At 40.8% G+C, this 21,491-nt stretch overlaps 1 protein-coding gene across 1 annotated transcript in view; it reads right to left on the minus strand.

Moving 5' to 3' along the window:
* The window catches only part of atp10a (ATPase phospholipid transporting 10A), a 58,465-nt gene extending 37,014 nt beyond the window's left edge, over nt 1-21,451 (minus strand). The window contains exons 1-10 of the mRNA XM_088348775.1: nt 20,858-21,451; nt 10,614-10,818; nt 10,451-10,536; nt 8,505-8,611; nt 8,300-8,431; nt 7,383-7,513; nt 6,321-6,573; nt 4,358-4,575; nt 3,894-4,088; nt 387-936 (exon numbers count right to left, since the gene is read on the minus strand). Of these exons, the coding sequence (XP_088204901.1) occupies nt 387-936; nt 3,894-4,088; nt 4,358-4,575; nt 6,321-6,573; nt 7,383-7,513; nt 8,300-8,431; nt 8,505-8,611; nt 10,451-10,536; nt 10,614-10,818; nt 20,858-21,264 (2,284 nt within the window). The 5' untranslated portion in view covers nt 21,265-21,451. The remainder of the gene's footprint in view (nt 1-386; nt 937-3,893; nt 4,089-4,357; nt 4,576-6,320; nt 6,574-7,382; nt 7,514-8,299; nt 8,432-8,504; nt 8,612-10,450; nt 10,537-10,613; nt 10,819-20,857) is intronic.
* Between the last annotated feature and the right edge of the window lie 40 nt (nt 21,452-21,491).

Genomic DNA, 21,491 nt, shown 5'->3' on the forward strand with positions numbered 1-21,491 from the left:
ACACCTAGGGACAATTTGGACCAGCAAATTCACCTGAAATGCATGTCTTTGGAATGCGGGAGGAAACCGGAGTGCCCGGAGGAAACCCACTCAAGCACGGGGAGAACATACAAACTCCGCCCAGGAAGGCCGGGAGCTGGATTTGAACCCACGCAGGAGGTTCCCACGACCTCAGAACTGTGCCGCACACGCTCTAACCACTGTGCCGCCGTGCTGCCCCATATCCATTGTAATATATATAAACAAATAATAATCACAACAGACTCTTTTGGGGGTGCCCCTTATAATCCGGTGCACCTTATATTGCGGAATCTACAGTAATCATTGTTTTTCACTATAGGAGACTAACAGCTGATAAAGCAGAAAAACACACACTTAAGTCCTACCTGTGTTGGGAGACTTAATGAGGTCCATGATGACAGAGTCCGCTCCTTTAGTGTAGACTGTGATCTGTTCTGTAAGCGGATGCTTAACCACCACAGACATGCGCTTCCTGGTGGAGTCAAAACCCAAAGTGTGCAGTAGCTCAAAGTTTAACTTTCCTAAGTGGGGCAGATCCACCGTCATTTGGTCCGGGAGACGCCCGACGAGGGAACACTTGTAGGCCCTGGCGGCGTAAACCAGTGCCGCTTCGTCCGGCGATTCGGCCTCATAGCGCAGGTCTATGCCTTCAGGGTTTCGGATTTTAGCGTCTTGGGTAGGCAAAGAAAAGCTGAAGGCTTGCGCTGCCACTGCCTCTTCCTCCAAATTGGTAAGGGTGCTATTGGGTGAAGGAGCGGACAACGTGCTGGAGCAAACCTTCGTAGAGGAGCGATTGGTGGTGAGGCTCGACGAGCTGCTGCTATTGGAGCCAGAGGTCAGGCGGCTTGGTGTAAAGCGTTTGATGAAATCTTCAATGGTTTTGACAGGGGATTTGAGCTCAAACCGCATCCGGACCTGGAAAACACACAAGGTATGATATAATGAGGCATTTTCTCTTCAAGTATATGGCTCCTTTAAACCAGTCTTTCTCGACTGGAAAATGCAGCGCTTTTTTCAGTGGGTTGTGGGCTTTTGCAAAAAGAAAAAAAGCGAGGGTCGAATACACTCCTTGACAGTGGATGGAAATAAAGCCCTGTCCGTCTTCTTACTGTTCAATCAATTTGAGAGGGACCACATATTTTTTTAATTCCAAGAAAAATAGTGAAAAGGGGAAGAAAAAGAGGAAAACAGAATGATTCAAGTCAAGTCATGTTTATTTGTATAGCCCTTAATCACAAAGAGTCTCATAGGGCTGCACAGACCACAGATTATTGCAAACTACAGACTATTATGACACCACCCCTCATCCAAAGCCTACATGAGGGCAAATAATACACATATTATGAACATAAAATATAGGTTATTCATATGCTATAGAGTAGAAGTGTGTTTTAAGTTTAGATTTAAACATTTCCACTGAGGTTGCAGATCGAATCTCAGGGGGAAGAGCATTCCACAGCACCGGGGCCCGGATGGAGATAATCAAATCAACTTCATGCTCAATTTAAGAAAAAAATACCGATAAGCTGATTTTTCAAATAATATCAACTCAAAAAATGAAAAGATTGCGAAATATGACATTGTTGTGAGAGTGTCTGCCATTTAAGTGCTGCTGGTAGTGAATTGCTTATTGAAAAGGTTGTATTTTTAGCTTTTTATAAGTAAATTAGTCTTACTTAACTACATAGTTAAAACTTATCGAAATAAAGGTAAACAATTTAATAATATTTCGAATTTATTTTATTAAATGCGCAGTGTGCAATTACCTAGAATAATGTTGTCAGCTCTGCTGTGGTGGGCAAGTGCCAACAATGTTCTTCAGACTGGGCACCCCATGATTTTCTGATCTGTGTTGATGACCCTCAATAAGGTCTGCTGCCAGAAAACTTTCAAGTTCAGATTTTAGTCATGTTTTTGCCAGACGCTATCTGAGAAGCTGAAGTGTTGATGGCGGCGCGAATGGACGCAGCGGCTCACAGCTCTTCAGCAAATTCTTTTCTATTTATTACTGTCCTCTCGTCTTTTTTGCTTTCTTTTCTTGACACACGCATGGCCAATAATACCTATAGTTGGGAGGAAGTTATGCATTTGGGTCTGCGTCTAAATTTTGACTTTTTAGGTACTTTTTATTCCACCTTTGATCCTGTGGAATGCTCTTCCCCCTGAGATTTGATCTGCAACCTCTGTGGAACTGTTTAAATCTAAGCTTGAAACACACTTCTATTCTATATCATATGAATAACTTATATTTTATGTCAACAATATATATGTATTATTTGTTATTGCAACATCCATTGCAGCCTGGTCATCCTGGAAGGGGATTTACCTCATGTGCCAACCCTTCTCAAGGATTCTTCATTTTCCTCATGTTGAGGTTTTTGAGTTTTTCCTTGCCCCCATGTAGGTTTTAGATCAGGGGATGGTGCAATAATAGTCTGTGGTTTGCAATATCTGTGGTCTGTGCAGCCCTTTGAGACTTTTTGTGATTAAGGGCTATACAAATAAACATGACTTGACTTGACTATTTTGCTTTTTTTTTTTTTTTTTTAATTTTAGGGGGTTGCTAATATTCGTTGTAGGCTTATATGCGTGTGTACACGGTACTTGTTTTGTTTTTTACAATACAATCTCTACTTAAAAATCATTTAATTAGATTTATCTTAGAAGTGGATTTTTTTTCTTGATTTGGATCGAAGCTTGGGGTGCTAGGGTGGAATGGTGGGTCCTGAAGTCAGACCAGTTGAGAACCAGTGCTTTGAACGAAAATTCCAGTCAACCGAGGATTTGAACATTGTGAGACAATTAGGTCCAGCTAGTGCCAAGATTTACATATAACCTTTATGCTGTCGTCGTCCCCATTGTGGAAGCACAGTACAATAGCAGAGTCAAATGACTGACCATGCGGCCTGGCCTTATCACATGCATACATCTGGAACCTATAAATCATTCAGGTGAAACCGTATGGGTGTTCTAACAAAAAAAATGAATAATCACAATGGTATATAATAAAGCACAGAGCAAGTAGATAAACACGTGGAAGTTATATTTCCGCAGAAAATCTGGAATCAGAATACACTGCAGGACAAGCAAGCACAGCTCAGAGAGGAGAGGTAATCACTTCCATCCTGGACAGCCACACCCACACAAAAAAAACTACGGATACACAGCTGAGAGCAGGCTAAAGCACATCAAACAAAAATGTGAGGGAGCTGCAAGCTACTAGAAATCACCGAAACGTAAAATATTACACCTTTGGGTGAATGAAACTTACATATGCCTTAAATGGCATTCATACATTTAAAAAAAAAAAGCATACCTTTAATGATGAAAATCAATTGGCAGGCTATCAAGTGCATTGGGACTGTGGGGAGGATGGGTGATATTCGGGACAATGGAGGACAGGGGAAGATAAAGGGGCACCATTGATGATGCCGGGGGAGGATGTGCAGTGGTAGACTCGAAGGACAAACGGCGAAGAACATGGAAATTACGTTGGGGGTAAGTGCAAGACTGGAGGTCATACACTTGAATAAATTGGGGGACAAAGGGGAAGTTGGGAATGGATGGACAGCTGTTCTGACATGGGCAAGAACAAATAACCCCCTACCCATTTTAACTTGACTTTAGTACATAATGTTCAGTACTTACACATTGTTTTGGAATATTATCATTATTTCGGAAAACTGACCAGACACAGGCTTCACTTAGGTAGGACAGAACAAATGCTGGAGTAGAAGACTAGAAATGTTTGTGATCGGGTAAAGAAACCGAAGTGAAAAATGTTGACAGATGACAGTGGGGACTAAACAGTCCACTACAACACTCCTGCAGAGGCTAGTGCGGTGTAATAAGGGCTAGTCTGCAGAGGTTACCTTGTGCCGGGGCTGGTCAGGGGAGGACACCACCACAGTGTTGCAGACAGTCAGTGCGATGAAGAAATCCATGACGTCTCCGAGGTCGGTTGGTAGCTGGGACATAGGCTGACTGTGGAAGCGCATGAAGTCCATCTGATTGCCGCATTCGTTGACTTTTTCCATCAGCTGAGGGTCAGGTGTGATGTCCTTCTCCTATAGCACAGAAGGACTATTTTCAGGAAGCAGATGGTGAGGAGAATAGTGCAAAAACATGGAAACTGGGGGATCATGATGGATGACGAAGGACAAAAAAGAAAATGGGGAAGCTTGACGAGGAGGACATTTAGATAACAGTGGAGAATACCAGGTGACCGTGTTTAAGAGTGGAGATAAAGAGACAACGGATCAGAACTTAAAGAAAAAGGGAATTACAGACAAATGTATAAATGACAATTGAAGCCAGTGAAGGACAGTGGACAGACCATGGGACTGCTGAAGGCTGTGTGCTTGGACAGGATGCTGGCCCTCTTGGCCTCAGCTCTGCTGCCCGTCCTGCGGTGAGATTTGGTACTGTGGGAGCGCAACACCACCTTGACACTATGGTGACTGCCCCCACTGTCTCTCCTGGGTAAAGTCCCACCATGAGACAGGCACTCTTCATCCTCTGAGTCCACCTCCTGGTACATTGCAAGTCTTCTTGCTGGAGGACACATGTACACATTCGAACATTAACTATAAGGTCACATATTAGGGTGGCAAAAGCGCTAAGCCAGAGGTGTCTAAAAGATTTAAATTATAACTGGCCAATTTGTAACTGCTTGGTAAATACCTGTATCTTACCCGGCACACCAAAACCAGCTAGTTATTTTGGTTCTTAACAAAAACCTTAATAGTTTTCTGCGGGGGCAAGGCCCCGTTGGCGTTCTGCAGCCAAAGGCATCGATGCCAAACTCTGCACATGGTTGATGCACCAAGCTCAAAATGTAAAAAATTGACATGAGTTCATTTCTATGTCTGTTTAAGCCTGTTCCTTTAAACTGGTGCAGCTAGTAGTCCAGAATTTACGATAACTGGAGATTGTGTTTCCTATAAATAAAACTTTTCTTTTTACAATATGAATTACTTGGTTTTCACGTAATACAAGTAAAAATATATCTGATACATTTTAAGTAACATATTTTCACAAAATGAGCCTTATTATCCTGTGCGTCCTATTGACTGGAAATATAGTAAATAAAAGAAATGTATCACAATATAATTAAACGCTTCTAGATACGTTAACGATTTATGAACAAATCAATTAAATTTCGGTGTGGAAATTAGATTTCCTGATATTTATGTTCCGTGAAAGATATTTTTTAAGTCTTTTGATGTTTTTAATGCAACTCTGTATGTACAGTACTTGTATGAGCTGAAAGTTTAGGGGGACGGCCCGATCTTAGTAGATTTGCAGTAGTCCGATACTCCTTCCGTTTCAATATTATTGCTTGGACAGTGCTTCTTGGCATGTTTAAAGCTTGGGAAATCTTTCTGTGTCCAAATACAGCTTTAAACTTCTTCACAACAGTATCTCAGACCTGCCTGGTGTGTTCCTTGTTTTTCATGATGCTCTCTGCGCTTTAAACAGACCTCTGAGACTATCACAGTGCAGGTGCATTTATACAGAGACTTGATTACACACAGGTGGATTCCATTTATCATCGTTAGTCATTTAGATCAACATTGAATCATTCAGAGATCCTCACTGAACTTCTGGACAGAGTTTGCTGCACTGAAAGTATGTACTTAGGTGTGCCTTATAGTTCCAAGATTATGGTAATATTTTGGGGGTTTAAGTCAAGTTTTAACAAATTTTATTATAAACATTTCCTGAAATTAGAAAAACACCAGGCATATCCGTAAATTTTGATCAAATAACCACTTTTCTAATTAGTTCTTTCTTGTAGGAGTGATTTTTAGCGCAAGACAAGGGCTGCTGAAAAATGATCCGTGGGCTTCAAATATCCCTTCTGCTGTAGTTTGAAAACCTTTGGAATCCTATTAGACAATATATGGTGAATGGATATGATGGAGCGGCACGGCATCTGGGTGGTAAGCGCGTCTGAGGTCATGGGATCAAATCCAGCTACCAGCCTTCCTGTGTGGAGTTTGCAAGTTCTCCCCGTGCTTGCATGGTTGTCCTCCGGGCACTCAGGGTTTCTCCCACATTCCAAAAACATGCATGTCAGGTTAATTGGCCGGTCCAAATTGTCCATAGGTGTGAATGAGCGAGTGGTTGAATGTCTCTGTGTGCCCTGTGATTGGCTGTCAACCAGATTCCTAGGATGGGTTCCGGCACACCCGCGACCCTACTGGGGATAAGCAGTGCGGATGACGGATGGATATGATCGATTGAATTAAAGTTTAGATTTAAATCAACCGTTTTTGACTGCTGAATGGTCTCACCATTGGCGTCATGCGAGTACTCCACCCCGGCCACGGTGCAGCGTCGGAAGACCATTTTGTTGTCGGTGAGCGTGCCGGTCTTGTCAGAGAAAATGTACTGCATCTGCCCGAGGTCCTCTGTGATGTTGAGAGCGCGACATTGCAAATGAGTGTCACTCTCCTCATCGTACAGATCACAGTCCTGGTGGATGAAGTAAACCTGGCAGATCTTCACGATTTCAATGGACACGAACAGCGAGATGGGAATCAGAACCTGTGGGGAATGAGCATATTTTTGAAGTGGATTAAAAACAGGGGTGACTAAAAACTGAGGCTAATATAAGCAAGAGTAAGAGTAGAGTAAAGCAAAAACAAAAAAACTAAAAATGTTACCTGGCTGAAACATGCTAAGCTTAATGTGTTATAATACATAAAAATGATCAGCTGCTGACTGACTTAGGGTTAGGGTTAGGGTTAGGGTTAGGGTTAGGGTTAGGGTTAGGGTTAGGGTTAGGGTTAGGGTTAGGGTTAGGGTTAGGGTTAGGGTTAGGGTTAGGGTTAGGGCACTACAAGAAATGTCAGAGCGGGGTGAAAAAATGGAAAATCCCTGTCCACAAATATTTGCTTGTGCATTCTGACACAAACTTCATATCTGACCAGCACAGGGTGACATTTTTTGGGGTTGTGTTGGTGTATTTGCAACCAGACAAACAGAAATAAATCAATATAAGCCGACCCTTAAACAGTAACAGTAAACAGAATCACTTGTGTCAACAAAAAGCAGCAAATAGAGATTAACAGCTCTCACTAATGAGCTGTATCCACAGTCTTTTTGATCTGTTTTACATTAGTATTCTGTTTTTCAAAATAACTATAGTTGCTGATTAGCTTCCATTTGTTTATCACTTCCGCTTAAACCTGGAAATGATACTAATGAGACGTCTGTGAACAAAGGACTTAATTTTAATTTGTTTGTGACTGGTGCTGTGCATCCTTGCAGTGAAAGCAGTGAAGGAAATGACCGCTACTGTAGCTTTTATGCTAACTAGTCTCTGCATGACAATCACAATTGAGCATACGCACCTGGAAAACAATAATCATGGTGAGAAATAGATAGATGGCAGACAAAACAGGAGAAAGGTCTGTGCCTTCTGGACTGAGGACATCAAAAACAGGCCTCTTATCCCCATACTGAAACATCCACAGCCCGTGACCTGAAATAATAGAAGAAAAAACAAAAATCACACTTAACCAATCACACCTAACCAACTTTGGTTTAGATCCTTTGTGTTACTTTTGTCAATGCTTTTGTTTTGTTATTTGATGGGGTTCTACACACTATTTACCCTATGTCCTTGATTTGGATTGCCTATGACTAACATTTTTGATAAATTCTGGTCTAATTTCTAGTTCTGTTTTGGTAAGTTCTACTACTTGCTTTTGTTCTATATTCATACTATCGTTTTAGATGTTAGCATTATCCCTTTTTCAAACAACAGATGTTTTTGTTTCGTTTTTGAGGGTGTAAAAATGTCAGCCTAGGCCACGGGTGGGCAATCTCTGAGTTGCAGGCTAAATTGGTTTAAATAAATTGATAGATAGGTGGGGCCAGGAGGAAAATAACTATTGGTTGATTGATTTGATTTTTTTCTATCTGCCAACTGAATCGTATACTTCATCAACAGATTATGTAAAACTAAAGGACACTGGGGGAAGTGTTGGTACCAAAACAACACATTTTTTTGGTAATACTTTATTTGTCATTGTATGAGTAGCCATTATATTTTCACCAATATGGTTTGGCTTAATAGGTCTGATGGTCTGCATGTGGCCCGCAGGCCATAATTTTTAGCACCGATACTAACCCTGTATTTTGGTAGGCTTCTTCAACCTGTTTTTTTTTCAATTGGTTAGTTAGGAATTATTGATGAAGACCAGGTTTGACAATAAAAGACAAAAATACGAGTGTGTGTTCCACTGCACTGTGCACTGTCACGTACCAACAGCAGCAAAGGAGCACATGACCAGCAGAATGATGACACACCAAAAGACATCCACATTCATCTGTCTCTCTAATTTGCTACGCTTGTAGCGAGGCCCGTTGTTGTTGAGCATAGCTTTTGTCTCGTGACCTGAAGATATATGCATATGCACAGTTAATAATTGGAACATACCCTGAAGGTTCACCGTAGGTGTGCATCTCACCTGCGTAAATAACTATTCCCACCGCTTCTTCAGTGTTGCGGATGGTACAGCCTCTCAGCAGAAGGTTGTCTTTATAAAGTGCATCTCGGCGGCCATTCCGGTGGATTCTGAATCAAAAACATGATGATAAAACAGCTTGTAGAATTACCAGGAACACTACGCAAATCATGGCGACTCAGCATTGCAGCAGCAGAGCCGAGTATTTTGCACTCCCACTAGAAATAGGGTCACTTTGGGCTTATAAGTGATAAACAACAGATAGCTTGTTTAATGTGAAGATTTATAGATTTTACACCATTAAGCGTCCTCGTGCACCCTCGTGGAATGGTGTCTGAGGACAGCATCCTTTTATTGAGTCTCACACCTCCCCGCTCAATCACCATCTAAAAAGTGTGGCAGTCAGGCTTCCCAAAGCCACAGGGGAAGGCCTTTTCTCAGCACCAATTCCCAGAGAAACCAGTCTAATTGGGTAATTGGTCCCTGGCCGACCTTCAAATTATGCTATTTGCAGAGCCTTTAGTTTGCAGCACAGTTTCATGCAGTTTAATTTAGATTTTGAACTGTTTTGTAAACCCAAACACCTGCTTTGGTTTGAGGGGTTTTTATTGTGAGAACGTTTTTCCCCTCCAATTTAATTTTTTTATTCGTGTTGCCTGTTGGTTTCTAGACAATGTCTGTCTTTTTTGGTTGATCCTATTTACTTGCATAACAATGCATTTGAAATCTTGTTTCTTCTAACTATTCAGTAAGATATGTGGGAATTATTACAATTAATTGATGCCATTATAAAATTTAGGCTTACTCGTGAAATTATTTTTAGATTCCTCAAAACTAGCGCAGAATTTTACAAATGAGTTGCTAACTTGTGAGTCGTACTCATCTCATCTCATTAGCCGTACCGCTTATCCTCATTAGGATCGCGGGGGGCTGGAGCCCATTCCAGCCATCTCCAGGCAGTGGGCAGGGGACACCCTGAACTGGTTGCCAGCCAATCGCAGGGCACACAGGGACAGACAACTCATTCGCTCATTCACACCTAGGGACAATTTGGACCGGCCAATTCACCTGAAATGCATGTTTTTGGAATGTGGGAGGAAACCGGAGTGCCCGGAGGAAACCCACGCAAGCACGGGGAGAACATACAAACTCCGCACAGGAAGTCTGGAGCTGGATTTGAACCCAAGACAGGTTCCCATGACATGAACTGTGCCGCACAAGCGCTAACCACTGCGCTGCCGTGCTGCCCCTGTGAGTCGTACTACTTTTCCTCATTTAATACTTGTTCTATTGAGTCAGATTGCCAAGAAACATGGCACCAGTTTCAAGCATTTAGCACCTTAGAAAAATTTCACGCACTTTTCAAACTCTGAAAACTCAACATTAAAATTCAAGCGTTTTCAAGGATTTCAAGCACCCGTGTGAACCCTGCTCAGGCCAATTGGTGATAGTGAGACCAAGGATTATGATTTGGCACACATCTCAGGTAAAATAATTTGTGATAGTATTAACAAGTAAGATAAAAAATACACACACACACACCCGCACACACTATATACGCAAAGTATATACATATATATATATATAAATACATAATAAATATATGTTATATGTGTCTGTAATGCAGTGGTTAGCACATTCGCCTAACATGCGAAAGCTCCCCGGTTTGAGACCAGGTTGAAACATATTTTGGCCTGGAGAGGAATGGGCACCACCAGGCTGCACTTGCCAAGACGCACCACAGAAAATGGGATACCACATATGTATATGTTATAGTTTATATATTTCTTTCTTGCTCTCTTAATCAATTGATGAGTAAGATGTAGATCAATTTATTTGTAAATCTGATTGCACCTCACTAGACACAAACCTCACTGCAGATCATTGTTATAGACATACAGTAAAAACATAAAGCAATCCTGAGTCCTGTGCCAGGCCACAAAACTCACATGTATCCTCGGAATCTATTCAAGTCGTTATTGGGCTTCTCGCACTCAATGACACTGTCGTACTTGGACGGGTCGAAGTCACAGTCCTGAAAAATAGGCCAGAGGATGGCCATTTTATCAGACATCTAGGCAATGTGGCCAAATTACAGCGATGTGGGCTCACCAGGTCAAAAAAGCTGCGGACCACCTGCCGCTGCTTGAGGTTGGTCTCGCCGTCTAGAGTGGCCGTCTCGATGTGACAGAGACGGTCGGGGTCACTCGAACTAAGCAGAAGGACATCGGCTGGCAAGATCTCGTTGCAGCGCAGACGGATGAAATCTCCCACAAGCACCTCCTTCCAGAACTTCTCCACATAACGTCGCTCTTTCCTGTTAAAGATAATCCATAATTCTTGAACATACAAAATGTGATGAAATGGTACAGTAATCCTTTGGTTATCACAGTTAATGGGGGCTGGAACACCCCACAAAAAGTGAAAATCCCCCAAGTAGCGTTACACCTTCATAATAGCTCACAAGGGTCAAACTTACCTCAAGATGACGTCCTTACTGACGAGAGTATACGACTGTAACAAAATAACAAATTACAGATATACAAATAAGAACACAGAATTGCAGTTGAATTAATAGTCTTTATTGTCATTATACAAAAGTCAAACAAAATTGGAGGGCTTCTCCCTTCAATGCAAAAAATGTGATTTAGAGGGCGACTGGCTAGCTCCACGCTAGCATTGGGTAATGACGAATTGAGCCAGATATCTGCGATGATTAAAATACAACTGCCCCAAGTGAAGCGGTTTCCCACAAATTGTAGCTCCAGGTCATCCGTCTCAGGAGTAATGGATCTGACGTTGGTGAGATACAGGCTCGGCAGGGTTGGCTTCAGATTTGATAGCCTAGCCGTAGCACTAGGCTGGACCAATAGCGTCAGCATTGCCTTCTCCCTGACGCCGCCTCAGTCGTTTCACGGATCAGATAGCAATCCACAGGGCATCTGCTGGTGATCACCATTTCTTTTTTGTGGATACAACAAATCATATTTTGCCACCAGCTCATTCCATTAAATCAGTCACTGGCTGGTGTAAGAACAGTGCTAACTTTTTTTCAAAACGTATGTGTGATAGCAAAAAAACAAAATAAACAATGATCAATAGGGGCTGAAGCCTTGGTGGACATGTTGACGTCGCTTCAGAGAGATGTTGGATCACAAGGTCGACATGAGAACAAAAAAAAAAACTCAGCCGCATTCTTCTATTTTTAGCCTTCATTACAATACAACTTCACACTGTTCTGGTGGGAGAAAATTCACACGCATTGATTTAATGGTTTCATAAAATGAATGAGGACATTATGAAATTATTATGTTGCTCTAACTCAGAGTGCTAGACAATTGTTGGTAAACCTTGAAGATACTATAACAAGTATAATCAGCATACAATTCAGGCTTCCACTACACACAGACTGATTAGCGAAGCACTATTTACTATACATCTTTGATACCAACGACTGTACTTGTAGGGGGCTCAAGCTCCTTCCACCAGAGGGTACTCAATGGGTTTAGAATTGAGACATGTGTGTCCAAACGGCACACACTTGTCCCTAATTATCTTTAGCCTTTATAATGGCTTTGAGACCCAATTGCGTGAGTAACTCGCGCAGCTCCACGTATTTTTACTAAATCTAAATCCTTTTTTTTAAGATGAGCCGATAACGAAGAATAAAAGGGTCCAGCTCTTTTCCCTGCAATTTAGTTTTGAGGGTTTTTGGTCACGGTTTTGTTTCTGTAGGCTGGCTGGCTGAACAAGAAAACAACTGCAGCATGGACAGTCTCCTTCTTATGGACTTTCTTCCTCTGAACGTAGTCATTGATGGACTTAATCTCGTTGAAACGGGCCTCATGGAGTTTTTAAAATTTGGGAGTTACTGGTTTCTGGCTTGTTCGTGGCTAGCCACCTTCGATCCATCTATTAATCCATCCATTATCTGCACCGCTTGTCCTCACAGTAGGGTCATGGGGATGCTAAAACCCATCCCAACTATCTTCGGGCAGTGGACAGGGGACACTCTGAACCAGTAGCAGGTACCTTTGTATTAAGGGATTTTGCCTTTTTACAGCATTATCCCAGTGTTCATTTTACCTCTGAAAAGTGATGGGTCCCGGGGACTCGCATGTTCAAAAATCTATGGGTCCCAACAGAGACTATGGGTCCCCAAAATTTAGTGTTATCGAGGTTGAAATTTTAAATCGGCGACAAATATCTGAATAAATATAAAAATCTATATATTCATTCATTTTTAATCATCACACTTAATTGGTAACACAAAGCAGTTCACTTCAGATTTTTCAGTTCACAAAAATATTGTACATTATACAAAATAAAATTGCTGAAATATTAGTCTATATATTCATGCAGTTTTAATCACTTCAGATTTTTCAGTTCATATATTCTTCGTGGTTTGCCGTACCGCCACAGTTGTAATGCCTTCTCAAGGTCCAATTGCAGCAACGGAATTTCCATAGCTAATTTGTGGTTTTCATTGTCGTTATGCCGATCCAATGTGCTTGTCTGAAAGTTCGTATTGCGAAGTGATTTATGTAATCCAATTTTTTTGTCACGCTGGGCGCACGCATTACAGAACATGTAGCCTCCATTATCATCCTCCTCATAGCGTAACCAGGAATATAATTGATTCAATTTTGGCAGAAAAGTCCTTTTCTTGCTGGGAGTATTCTCTTGTTTATCTTTCGTCGAATCGTTCGCTTCAAAACACATGTTTTCCTTGCCTTCGCGGTCTTCTGAAGAATTTCTCTGCCGTTTTTTTGTGCCGGAATTATTGCCGTTGTTACCACTTTCTGTATTATGTTTCGACATATTACCGACACTGAAAAAAATACCAATTTTTTGTTGATTTGCACCTAATACCAACTGTTTTTACGGAGGCATACTTCTCTTTCACTCGACAACCACCAAAACAATGACGTCATCTCGAAGCAACGAGATCTCATTTGCTGAGATCGGCGCGAGACCAAAACAGCCATGGCGGATCTGCCTGACGAGAAGTTTGGAGTGCGGTAAATCTTTGTTAACAAAAAAAAAAGGTAATCGGGTAATAATGACAATTTGGTGTCAAAAAAGTTGCGTCCCAGGGACGCACATTGATTTGACACAATGCGTCCCCAGCAAAAATGATGCGTCTAGGACGCAGGGAGGCGGGCAAACGAGAACACTGATTATCCACTTTATCCTTGATCTTCACTTGATTGCTTTCTTGGAGATTCCCCCATAGCTTGATTTTGGGGGGACTCATTTTTGATGATGTGTCTTCGCTGGCTGGTTTTGGAGGATTGGCCTGTGTGGGTGAAGCAGCGGAGCTCAAAAAGCGGTACAAAGTGACAAACAAGGGTTCACAAAACAACAAAATGTCCAAACAAAACCAAACATGACAAAGTCCAAACCGAAAACAAAGACAGAGAGCGGAAATGGAAAATGCAACAAATTATCAAATGAGCACTAAATTACTCACCAACTAGAAACACGATACCAAAGGAAAACAATCCTCGGGTGACAGGGAAATGAAAATGATCCAACAACGTGTGCTGTCCAAAATGTCCTTTTAAAGGCTCAGGATAGTTAATGATTCAAATTCCAAACTAATTAGGCGCACTCTGTTGGAAGGAGGTGCACCAGACCCAAACAGTACTCCTTTTCATATACCAGCAACCTTTTTGCCACAAAATTGTCATTATTACCCGATTACTTTTTTTTAACAAAGATTTACTGCACTCCAAACTTTTCGTCAGGCAGATCCGCCATTGTTTTTTTTGGTCTTGCGGTTCGAGTTTTCGTCTGCACGCCAATCTCGGCCAAAGAGATCTCGTTGTGTAGTAAAAGGAAGTCGGTCTTTTTTTAGTAAACCGGCTTTTTTGGCTCGACTCATTAAAAAGAGCCGGCTCTCAAACGGCTTGCTTGCTTTGATGATTGATATTACGAATTATGTTGTAAAAAGAAGTTACGAAAAAAAGGAATTGTAAAAAAAAGACAGGTTTGTGGTTATCCCTTTAATCGGTATATTACCAGCAATAATTTGATGCAGAAAATGAATTAAAAATTTGATGATTAAAACTGAATGAATACATAGATTTAAATTATATATTTGGCGCCAAATTACGATTTAAACCTCGATAACACTAAATTTCGGGACAATAGATCTCTGTTGGGACCCATAGATTTTTGAGCATGCTAATCCCCGGGACCCATCACTTTTCAGAGGTAAAATGAACACTGATATACTGTTTTTTTATTTTAAATTCATTAGTAGGTAACTAAATAACCTTTTGTTTGTGTCCTTTATTACTTTATAACAAGCCCCACAGATGCTCTCAAACATACTCTTTGAGTGCTACACAGACAGCTTAGCTTAGCTTAGCCGTGTCCTAAGATGAAAAAAATGTGCCATGACAAATTAATTTATGCTTGTTGATCAGCAGAGCACATGACTTTTGTCATCTCTGACCAGCATAACTGCACGGTTGATGCCCTGGTAACATCTCTTTCAGCCTGGTCATCCTGGAAGGGGGATTACGTCATGTCAATTTTCCCTATGCTCAGGTTTTTAGTATTATTTTCTTGCCATAGTGTAGGTTTCAGATCAGGAGATATTGTAATGTTGCTCTGTGCAGCCCTTTTGAGACTCGTTGATTAAGGGCTATAAAAATAAACTAACTTGAACACAAAGAGCAGCACAAGTTGTATCAAAATTGAAACATCAAAAGTCATAAAACACCTTGGTTTGTTTAAATGTTGTCATGTGAGTTTTGTGTTTTTAAACTATATTAAGATTGTATTATTATTTTGAGGAAAAAAAAGGTTGACACCTAAATACAGCTTTGCAATAAAAATAAAAATGGTTTCTGTATGCTCCTTTATCTGTAAAAAAGCGTTATTATCATCAGTAACACAAACCCCACCAAAACATTCCCTAATTTCCACAAATGAACACTGCCAAAAAAAGTTCAAAAAGAGTTCACTGTAAAAGCAAACTCTATTCAAAGACCACACACTTCTCTTCCAGGTGGAGCCAAAGCTAGAGGTTGTTTAGTCCGGATTGGCGTTCCATCAACAAGAGCCAAGTGTTTACTCATTGTAAACTTCACTGGATGCTTCACGTCCACGTTTTCTCACAACCCCCCGCCAGACTGAATCCCCCCAAAACATCAATGCATTCATTATCTAAACTTTTTGCAAATATTAGTATTTTGAGACAGAGGAGGGAGCTTCCTGTAAGCTGCCTGCCACGTATGCGGCGGTATCACCTGAATAGAGTTGCATGTGAGGAGGACTTAAAGCTACAAAAAATACTAAAAACACAGAGTCTTTTGACTGTTGTGAATTATGCTCTGTTTATGTGCGTCACAGGCACACTTTCATGAGGGCGGGAACACCCCACAAACACATGTACAGGATGCATCAAGACAGCAAAATATTTTTTGTATTGAGTGCACTATTTTTGTGTTACATATTTTTTAATAACCCTTTTGAAATGCTTTATACCTGTTACCTATTTTTTTGGGAGTTGAATGCACCACAACAATTTGTATTCAATCTTAAAACATTACAGTTCTTATAAATGTGTATAATTAACATTAACTCATACTGGAATACTTCAATTGTGTAAAATTCATACCTCATTTTTCAAATTCATAGTGCACAGTGAAAGGTTAAAACTTTGTTATTTGGCTCTGCCTTTTATCCGAAATGAAAGGACTTCCTTTAAAATGACATTCTTAATAGAAGATCCTTTCATACTTAAGTCTCAGCTTATAATCATCATTGGCATGTAATGCCGAGGCCAGAAAAGGTTCTTGATCATTAGAATCAAATATCTATCTATCTATCTATCTACCCTGGTCATATCCCTTGAGAGGGGTGACTGGCAGCAAGACAAACTCATTCACAAAAACAAAGAAACGAAAAAAGGAAAAAGTAGCAAAAAACACACATAACATTTTTTGGACCATGGCCAACCCAAGTGCCCAGACACCCAAACAAGTTGGGCACCTCGGCACCTAAGTTGGTCATGCTTTCGTCCCTCCAGATGAAACGGGACACGAGAAAGCAGCCATGTCACTCGGGTCAGGGTGACACAACAAACTTCTGTTCAACAGCAGAGCCCGACAGCTTTCACTGGTTTACCCCTGCCGCATCATAGAGGTGCCGTGCCCATCCCTTAGAACGCGTCCAAACATCCCACTATCCTTTTACAACACCTCTCCACTCATTCCTATCCCCACCAAGGGCTCTAGCTTCCACTACATATATTTATATGTAAAATATATGTAGGGGCGGCAGTAGCTCAGGAGGTAGAGCGCTCGTCTTGGGATCAAGGAATCCTAGTTCGAATCCCCGCTCGTCCGTGTTACATGTCAAAGTGTCCTTGGGTAAGACACTGAACCCCTAACACCCCCAATGAGCAGGTTAGCGCCTTACATGGCTGCAAGGCCGCTATTGGGAAATGTGGAGCACATTGTAAAGCGTGTTGGGAAGTCATTGACTTGAAAAGCGCTATGTAAATACAGATCATTTCATTTCCATTTAGACCTCTTTCCTCCAGTGCACTCATAACACCATCCATGTCAATCGTGGCCTTCCTCTTGGTCTCTTGTGGGACTGGAGTTGAGGCCTTTAGTTAAGGTTGTGTAAACATATGAGCATGACAGTATGGCACATAGAATCCAAGGTCCTGCCGCCTTTATTTGTGATATTTTTAGAGAGGCACTTATTAATTTTGGTAATGATTCAGAGTATTTGAGTTATTAAGCTTTTGCACACATCTCTTGAGCGGCAATTTTGTACTTGAAATTAGTCCCTTTCATGGATCTCGGACATGTGAATTTCATGTTTGTTGAACAACTAAAATTGCATTTCCAACAAGTGAAAGCATTTTTAACACTTTTTTATGATAATTAGACATGATGCCTTACATGAGCAGAATGCTGTTTTGTTTAACTGGAATGTATGTAAACAGAGTGAAGCCTATAGCATGTTTTATCAAACCATTTAAGGAGATGTTTGATATCAGATTTTATTTCAAACCAATACCAAATCTTGACCAATGAACGATACAGATACCAAATGAACCTACATCTTATTCATTATTTAATTGGCAGAGCAAGAAATCTATGGATAAACTGTAGCATAAAAAATGTAAGATTGTCTTACCCTAACATATAAAGATATTAAATTATAAATATAAATGTATTCAATTATATTAATCTAGGCGCTGCTCCTTTTGAATGAAAGCGTCAACCAACCAACGTGAAAAAAAAATCCATGCAACGAGAAAGAAAATGACTGGATAGGTCAACTTGTTGTTAGCTCTCTAATACTATCACTAATTCTGTTCTTTGGGGCTGAGGTGTGCGCCAAATCAGAATCCTTGGTCTCATCATCACCCATTGACATGAGGCAATAGAGTTGCGTGCCTCACTCTGTGTATGCAGACACTCAGCACTGTAATGCAGTGTAACTAATTGCAGTAATGATATTTATATAATGTAAAATTTCTGCAATTTTGACAAGGAAAATGCAAAAATTGTTGAGTTGAATGAAAAAGAACTTTAACACCGAATAAATAACATTACCTGCCACTACTGACTGCACGTCACTGTGATACAACTACATGCAACTTATTTTAATCTGCAAAGTTCAACATTTTTAAAAAAAAATGCCTTTGAAGTACCAATCACATATATAATGTATTTTCCTTGAAGCCCCAATGTGTAATATTTGACCACCTGAGGGCACTATGATGACTGGTACTAGCGAAGGCCAGTGATACACATCACAGTGTGGCGGTAGGCTGCCGAACAAACATGGCGTCGACCTAGGTGGAGATTCCAGGGTGTAAAAGGAATACATATTTCTCCACCTATGATTTTTATTTATACAAAATAACATTGTGTGATACTTTTTTGCTTAGTATTTAAATTAACGGGTTTTTTTGTACCACGAGGAAGCACTCAAAATTATATGCAGTCCCTTTAATATTGTGTTAATTTTGTGTCAATTCAACTATTCCTTTGATTTTAGGTGCCTGATTGTTAAAAGACCACTTGAAAGCAGAGGATAAGTGTAAATCCCCTAAAAAGGTTGGCATTGGCACCAATACCAAGCAATATTTAGAATTAGCACATACCCAAAATTGTTTTTACAATGTAGGGAACAACCAAGTACTTTTCGGGGACACTGTAATATTTGACCACTAGATGGTACTGCATTGGATAGATGCCAAACATTCGGCATTAAAACGCGGTCTTTCTTAATCGAGTAATTTTTACATGGAAAACACAATTTGTCCTCAGAATATTAACCGAAAAAAAAACCCAACATGTGCTTGTTTGTAACCAGAAGTGGCAAACTTTTACCAAAATGGAAATCTAATTTGATGGTCAAAGCGATTTATTCATACACAAAACTTGGTTTCGCTTCAAAATAAAGCAGCGGTAGACCAAAATACTAGTCTAAAGCCCAGATTTTCTTTTGTTGTTAAAATTTGAAAAAGTGGTGAAACATGTCTAAAAAGTGGTAAACGTTTTGAATGGGCGAATAGTCGTATTCCATGGCATAAAGCGATAGCGTTGGCAGGTTTGGTATTGTGTAGTGCAACCAAAAACGAATGCTATAAAGCACAAGGAGTATCACAAACTACGGAGAGTCAAAGTGAACGCACCATTTTTTTTCAAATGTTTTGCCCGGCCTTTCACGAGGTTCTTTAGGGCACCCTTAAAAGCAAGATGTAATACCAGCTCTCTCTAGGTGAGCCTCATATTATGTAACATACATAAATACTAAAAATATTCTAAAAAGCATGTTTGTATGAGGGCAGCACGGCGGGGCAGTGGTTAGTGCGTATGCGGCACGGTTCTGAGGTCGTCGAGATCGAACCTTACTGTGTGGAGTTTGCGTGTTCTCCCTGTGGGTTGGGTGGGTTTCCTCCGGGAACTCCGGTTTCCTCCCACATTCCAAAAACATGCATGTCAGGTGTTCCCTAGGTGTGAATGAGCGAGTGAGTTGTCTGTCTCTGTGAGTTGTCCGTCTCTGTGTGCCCTGCGACTGGCTGGCAACCAGTTCAGGGTGTCCACTGCCCAAAGATAGCTGGGATGGCCTCCAGCACTCCAGCGACCCTACTGAGGATAAGCAGTGCAGATGATGGATGAATGATATTATTATATTTAACATATTTTTGCTTAATACTTAAATCAGTGTTGTTGTTTTTAAGAATACTTTTTTTACCACTAGGAGGCACTAAATAAAGCACACTGTCCTTTTAAAAACATATCCGAACCTTCAAAAAATGGTCGAAAAGACTTGGAGAAGATGCCAAAGTTCTCGCCAAAAATACATTTTGTGTGGTTGAAAAGTCAATGTTTGTTAAGTTTATTCTAAATTTGGTCCAAACACAACTTAAGATTAGTTTTTGCACTAAACAGAACAAGGTCAAAAACCTACAACCAAAAGATGTCTAGTGCAGGTTGAAATGAATAAATTAATCATCAAATATGGGCATTTTACAAGGTTCGTCTGCCTTTTTCATGGCCAAATTTAAGCACTTTTTAAAGATTTTCCAAAACAATTTTCAAAATTCTCCAGTAACATTAATTGGAGGAATTTAGTGTAAATGATGTATTTTGCAGAGCCACAAATATATCTGCGAAGTACATATGCAATGTTTAATCTTTTGAGAAAATAATATATAGAATATATTTGTGGATTTGAACAATACACGTGTAACTATTTTTGAGACAAATCCATCACCATATAGGTCATCTCATTAGCTACACCGCTTATCCTCAGTAGGGTCGCGGGGTGCTGGAGCCCATCCCAGCCATCATCGGGCAGTGGGCATATAGGTGTTAGGTAAAAATGACAGTGTTATGTAACTTACATTTTCAGTTGCAGGACGTTCTTCCCATTACATTTTCCCCAGGGTAACGCTACCTAATAATTATTAATTTTTTGCATGGCCCATATAATAAAAGTCTTTAATTGATATGTAATCTTTGCACTAATACACATTAATAGCGCTCTATTTAGGTGTAGCATGCATCTGTTCAGTTGGGGACGATGCTGCTTCATAGGACAATGCCATACAAACAAATATCAGCTGCCGTTAATCATGAGGGGACAAGAAATTCAACGGCAAGCCACCAGAGAGCAATGTCAGCATACATTTTAAGCAGACTTGTCGAGCAACATGGCAACAAATTCAACCATCAACAAGCACTTTACCCAAAATCCAATCACTTTTCAATCTTTGAAAACACAAGATTAAAATAGCATTTTCGAGGATTTCAAGCACCCAGACGAACTCCGAATGAAACTTCCGTAACAGAACTTTTGTTACTCGCCTGTTGTAGACAAGGCAGTCCATGTGATTGATCTCCTTGTCGGAACGGTGTCTCCTGTAATCTTCCCACAGGTCCTTGATGGCCGTGACGGACAGGATGAAGACCACCGGGGCCAGGGCGAGCTCGGGTTGGAAAGCATTGACCACTGGCACGAAGTTGAGCAAAGCGATGAAGACAAAGTAAACATTGGCGAAGCGGTGGAACTGCTCGAATAGATTCTTGGGCAGGAAGGAGAGCAGCGTATACTTGGTGGTTTTGATTTTGTTGTCGGCGTAGTGTCGGTTGGGGTTGTCGTCATCTACGCGGAGGATGTTGGCGTGGACGCTTCGGGTTTTGCTCTCCTTTTTGCTTTTCTTTTTCTTGAGTTTGACTTTAGACGCTTCGGCGGTTCCTTCGCGGCTCGCCATTGCCGACGGAGACTTCTTATATTCGGAGAAGGGGCGGGAAGCGACGCCACAACTTTTCTTTTGCGCACCAGGGAAAAACTTAACTCGAGGCGGCCGCTAGGTGATCATTCTTCCTTTTTTAAGTTCCTTGCTTTGGTGTTTTAGTTTCCTCGCAAAAATAATTCCGTTTCATCCATGTCCTCTCTTCGCCCGCCTAGGGACAACTTTTAGCTTGTTTTGGGCTTGTC

The sequence above is a fragment of the Urocampus carinirostris genome, chromosome 12, assembly GCF_059441175.1.
Source record: "Urocampus carinirostris isolate Australia breed hairy pipefish chromosome 12, RoL_Ucar_1.0, whole genome shotgun sequence".
Lineage (NCBI taxonomy): Eukaryota > Metazoa > Chordata > Actinopteri > Syngnathiformes > Syngnathidae > Urocampus > Urocampus carinirostris.